Here is a 5,278-nt window from a genome sequence, read left to right on the forward strand (position 1 = left end):
TAAAAGTTTTTGCCGGGCGCAGTGGCTCACGCCTGTAATCCCAGCACTTTGGGAGGCCGAGGCGGGTGGATCACAAGGTCAGGAGATCAAGACCATCCTGGCCAACATGGTGAAACTCCATCTCTGCTAAAAATACAAAAACTAGCCAGGTGTGGTGGCAGGTGTAATCCCAGCTACTTAGGAGCATGAGGCAGGAGAATCACCTGAACCAGGAAGGCGGAGGTTGCAGTGAGCCGGGATCACATCACTGCACTCCAGCCTGGGCGACAGAGTGAGACTCCGTCTCAAAAAAAAAAAAAAACCGAAACACAAAGTCTGATAATTCATCAAAGTTCAACATTTTTAAAGATGCTGAATTGCCAGAAATCCTCACCAACGATCTCATGAGGCAGATACCATCATCATGAAGTAGGTAAGGACCCTGAGGCCCGGAGTCACAGGGCTGATGAGTGGCAGAAGCCATTATTTGGACCCGGTCTTGTTTCCACTCTGCCTTTGCATAGACTATGCCCTCTGCCTAGAACGCTTTTCTTATTCATCTGGTAAAAGGTTACTCACTAGAAAGCTGCTTGGGCCAACACTTATCTGAAGCCTCTCCTTCCTTTCTACAATTCATGAGTTCTTCTTCCTTTCCACTTCTGTTTGGCTGTGATCACGTGTACTGCCGTTCTGTCTCTCCCATCCAGAACAGGCCCTCTGTCTCCCTAGCCTTGTCTTGAATCTCCGGCACTCAGCACAATCTTTGGCACATGGCAGACACCCAAGGAATGTTAGCATACTACTAAATTCTTCCCGATTCTACTCTAGGACTGAACTGAAGGAACTTTAGAGTTACTTACTCACTTCTGGAGATGTCTAGTATTAGAAGGGTGACAGAGACAGACTGTTTCTTTAAAATACAGTAATTCACATCTTCATCCTGAGAAAGGAAGAGCCAATTGTACATCATCTTATTCATTAACACTAGAACAAGAACAGAAAGTGTTCAGGAACATAGCAAATGAGTGGCTCAAACTCCATTCAAAGTAGTAAACCAGTGGGCACGGTGGCTCACGCCTGTAATCCCAGCACTTTGGGAGGCCGAGGCGGGCGGATCACGAGGTCAGGAGATCGAGATCATCCTGGCAAACATGGTGAAAACCTGTCTTTACTAAAAATACAAAAAAAAAATTAGCCGGGCACAGTGGCGGGTGCCTGTAGTCCCAGCTACTCTGGAGGCTGAGGCAGGAGAATGGCGTGAACCCGGGAGGCGGAGCTTGCAGTGAGCTGAGATCTGGCCACTGCACTCCAGCCTGGGTGACAGAGCAAGACTCCGTCTCAAAAAAAAAAAAAAAACAAAAATTAGGCTGGGTGCAGTGGCTCATGCCTATAATCCCAGCACTTTGGGAAGTTGAGGCGGGCAGATCATCTGAGGTCAGGAGTTCAAGACCAGCCTGGCCAACATGGTAAAACCGCGTCTCTACTAAAAAAAAAAAAAAAAAAACAAAAATTAGGCAGGCGTGGTGGTGGGCACCTGTAGTCCCAGCTACTTGGGAGGCTGAGGCAGGAGAATGGCATGAACCAGGGAGGCAGAGCTTGCAGTGAGCTGATATCCCACCACTGCACTCCAGCCTGGGTGACAGAATGAGACTCTGTCTCAAAAAAAAAAAAAAAACAAAAATTAGGCAGGCGTGGTGGTGGGCACCTGTAGTCCCAGCTACTTGGGAGGCTGAGGCAGGAGAATAGCGTGAACCCGGGAGGCGGAGCTTGCAGTGAGCTGAGATCTGGCCACTGCACTCCAGCCTGGGTGACAGAGCAAGACTCCGTCTCAAAAAAAAAAAAAAAAACAAAAATTAGGCAGGCGTGGTGGCACATGCTGGTAGTCCCAGCTACTCAGGGGACTGAGGCAGAAGGATCGCTTAAGCCTGGGAGGTCAAAGTTGCAGTGAGCTATTTGTGTCACTGCACTCCAAAAAAAAATGAAAATGGCACTGCAAGAAGTAGGGTGTTCCCGTTCAATGGTCTGGGCTCAAGTGAAGAGATGAATCAGGTCACATATTTAATACTCACCAGGTAAGAAGAAAAGCCATCATTCTTTGTACGGTCTAGGCTAAATCCAATCTAATGGGGAGTAAAAAGAGTAGAAGTAAATATCTACACAATTGTTCATACTTTTCTTACTCAAAAAGCAGAAAAAGTGATACTTCTAACATGGTTTCCTCTCAGTTTTCCTAGCATTCATTTTGTAAAAAGGCAAAGTAAAATCACTCAAGTCAAGTCACCAATTACTAGAATTATTACAGAATTACATTTTAAGTGTTAAAAGAAATTATTTGATGCCTGATATATAATTTGCTACTCACAAGCTTAATTATCTCCATATTCTGGTATTTTATATTTAAGCATTGAGGTTGAAAGGTGACTCTCACCTAAGCTAAAAGAGTAAACCCCTGGGCTGGGCACGGTGGCTCACACCTGTAATACCAGCACTTTGGGAGGCCGAGTGCAGGTGGATCACGAGGTCAGGAGTTCAAGACCAGTGTGGCCAAGATGGTGAAACCCCGTCTCTACTAAAAATACAAAAATTAGTCGGTCATGGTGGTGGGCACCTGTAATCCCAGCTACTCGGGAGGCTGAGGCACAGAACTGCTTGAACCCGGGAGGCAGAGGTTGCAGTGAGCCGAGATTGCACCACTGCACTCCAGCCTGGGTGACAGAGCAAGGTTCAGTCTCAAAAAAAAAGAGTAAACCCTTGGATCTCATTAACAGGTACTTACAGTCACATCCTTGTCTTCAGGCTCATTCAATGAGAGGCTACTGACATTCACCACCATGTACCCATCCTTGAAGAAGCCAAAGGTGTTCAGATGAACTTTATGCCTCACATCATCCTAAAGAGATTTGTAGTGGTAGAATTAGTTATATGGAAAAAAGTTATATGGAAAAAAAAATTCCATGTATTAGTTATATGGAAAAAAGCTTTTGATTATTTAACCTATTTATTTGCTTTAAAAACTGTGATATCAGGCTGGGCGCGGTGGCTCAAGCGTGTAATCCCAGCACTTTGGGAGACTGAGGTGGGTGGATCACCTGAGGTCAGGAGTCTGAGACCACATTGGCCAACATGGCGAAACCCTGTCTCTACTAAAAATACAAAAAGTTAGCCGGACATGGTGGTGGGCACCTGTAATCCCAGCTACTTGGGAGGCTGAGCCAGGAGAATTGCTTGAACCTGGGAGGTGGAGGTTGCAGTGAGCCGAGATCATGCCACTGCAATCTAGCTTAAGCAACAGAGTGAGACTCTGTCTCAAAAAAAAAAAAAGAAAGAAAGAAAGAAAAGAAAAACTATGATGTCTCATTTCCTGCTAGCCAGCCAATGTTTCCATATGCTCAGTAACATACACAGCTGTGGTAACATGTCTTTCTCCAAAAGCTGAAGACAACTCATCGGAAATCCAAAAGGTATCAACAGCTTCTGCAGAAGGAAGTATTCAATGGATTCAAATTCACTCCAATGCATTGGGATGGGTTCTAGGAGCAAACTCAGTGGTTGGCTGAAATGTGAATTCCAGGGCAGGAGGAACCATGTTTTCGTCATCCCCATATCCTTCCTGATAGTACAATGCCTGGCATCTAGTAGGCACTCAAAACATGCTGGGGGGTGGGAAGGAAGAAAAGGAGTGGCTGAAGTTGTTCCAAGAATAAACTCATTTATATAAATTCTCTTATTAATTTGTGTGTACCTGGCTCCTCCCACTGGCAGGATAAATAATGAAGCTAAGCTATAATTCCATTATTTAAAAAGGTGAATTTTCACCTAAAAATGATACAGTAGGTGATGGGTTTTCAGGGAACAAAGCCTTATGCAAGAGGAATCCCAGGAATAGGAAATAGTGACATGGAGACAGAGGCTTTTGGATACAGGATAATCCTAAGGTTTGGTGAGACTGAATCACATGGGCAGACGCCTACCCCACCTGCTTGATGCTCTCTCAACATCGTGACTCCAATCTCAACTAAGTCAGTACACTGCAGGGCCAACAGAACAACGGTGTCAGTGAATACTTCTAAAACAGGGCTTCCACAAACACACGGTACGCTGTGTAACAACTGAGCTTTATATTGAGATTTGGCTAAATTGCAACACCTTCCATAAGTTTGCAGTTTGATTCTTTGTGTGAAAGGTAACTTTTTATTTCCAGATTTGGGGTTTCCTGGACATCACGGGTAGTCTAATGGCAAACACCAAAGGCCTGTGAGGACGGGCTGTGGAGCAGGTCTTCAGCAAAAACAGTATAAACCAAACTCCTCCCCCATAGAACTACACGACACTGTACTACCACCAGCAGGATTTCCTTTCCTGCCCACTCTTGCATTCAAGGAACATAGCTTTTTGACAATCCTAGATTATGGGCTGAGAAGCAGAGGGACACAGTTCCAACTCACCTCCCTGCTCAGGCCTAAGGCTACGGTCCCTGTTTCCCCTCAACATCTGTTAAAAACCCAGGACTCTGGGTTTCAAGTTTCTGCAACGCCACAGGGCAGCCCTGGCCTCCCTGTTCTTTGCCCACTGGAGTTTCAGCTCCTTCTTCCCTTTTTTGGGCCCCTGGGAATTTCCCTTATTTTCTTAGGAGCTTGGCTATGTGGTGAAAACATGTTTGCTGGATTTCCACTTCCTGGTGGGCTGGAGTGGCTTGCAGCAAACCAACATTCTCACAGAGAACAATTAGAAAAGCCAGATAAGATAACAGAGGTCATCTCCTGGAATCTACAAGACCGGGTCAATGGTAAAAGCCAGAAAAGCTAAGGCTCCCGGCCTTTCTTGGAATTCTCTGAGAGAACTAAATCCACTGAAAGTATCTTCACTATCTGTTTTCTCAGTTCTCTCAAGGACAGTATATGATGACTACCATCCTAGAGGCACAGAAGAAATTAACTCAACTACATAAATGGATGCCTTAGCACATTAGGGTGTCATTCTCTGGCAGAATCCTCAGTGGAGCAGGACTGCAGAGGAAGAGGATGAGGGGAAATGAACACACAGTTCCTGCCACATAAAACGACGTATGTGAATCACAGCCATATTCATGTAAAACAAACTGGAATGCAGGGGGAAATCATCTGTGGTGACGGAGGTGAAGACAGTGACTACTCTCAGGAGAAAGGGGCTTTCCTGGGACTTGAGGGAAGGTGAGGCTTACGGTGCTTCTGGAGGGGCTTGGTAATGGTTCTGCCTCATTTCCTGCAGGCTGCAAGAGTGTGTCTACATTCTGGAAATGCACCGAGTTGTCTGCTTATAA

General features: G+C 45.6%; 1 protein-coding gene across 3 annotated transcripts in view; it reads right to left on the reverse strand.

Annotated features, from left to right (window-relative positions):
- The window catches only part of GPR107 (G protein-coupled receptor 107), an 87,456-nt gene that overhangs the window by 61,807 nt on the left and 20,371 nt on the right, over window positions 1-5,278 (reverse strand). For 2 of the 3 annotated variants that reach the window (XM_011931206.1, XM_011931205.1), the window contains exons 2-4: window positions 2,756-2,869; window positions 2,049-2,099; window positions 840-919 (exon numbers count right to left, since the gene is read on the reverse strand). In XM_011931206.1, the coding sequence (XP_011786596.1) occupies window positions 840-919; window positions 2,049-2,099; window positions 2,756-2,869 (245 nt within the window). The remainder of the gene's footprint in view (window positions 1-839; window positions 920-2,048; window positions 2,100-2,755; window positions 2,870-5,278) is intronic. The other variant, XM_011931207.1, reaches the window with a different exon arrangement.

Source organism: Colobus angolensis, unplaced genomic scaffold (assembly GCF_000951035.1).
Source record: "Colobus angolensis palliatus isolate OR3802 unplaced genomic scaffold, Cang.pa_1.0 Scaffold9, whole genome shotgun sequence".
NCBI lineage: Eukaryota > Metazoa > Chordata > Mammalia > Primates > Cercopithecidae > Colobus > Colobus angolensis.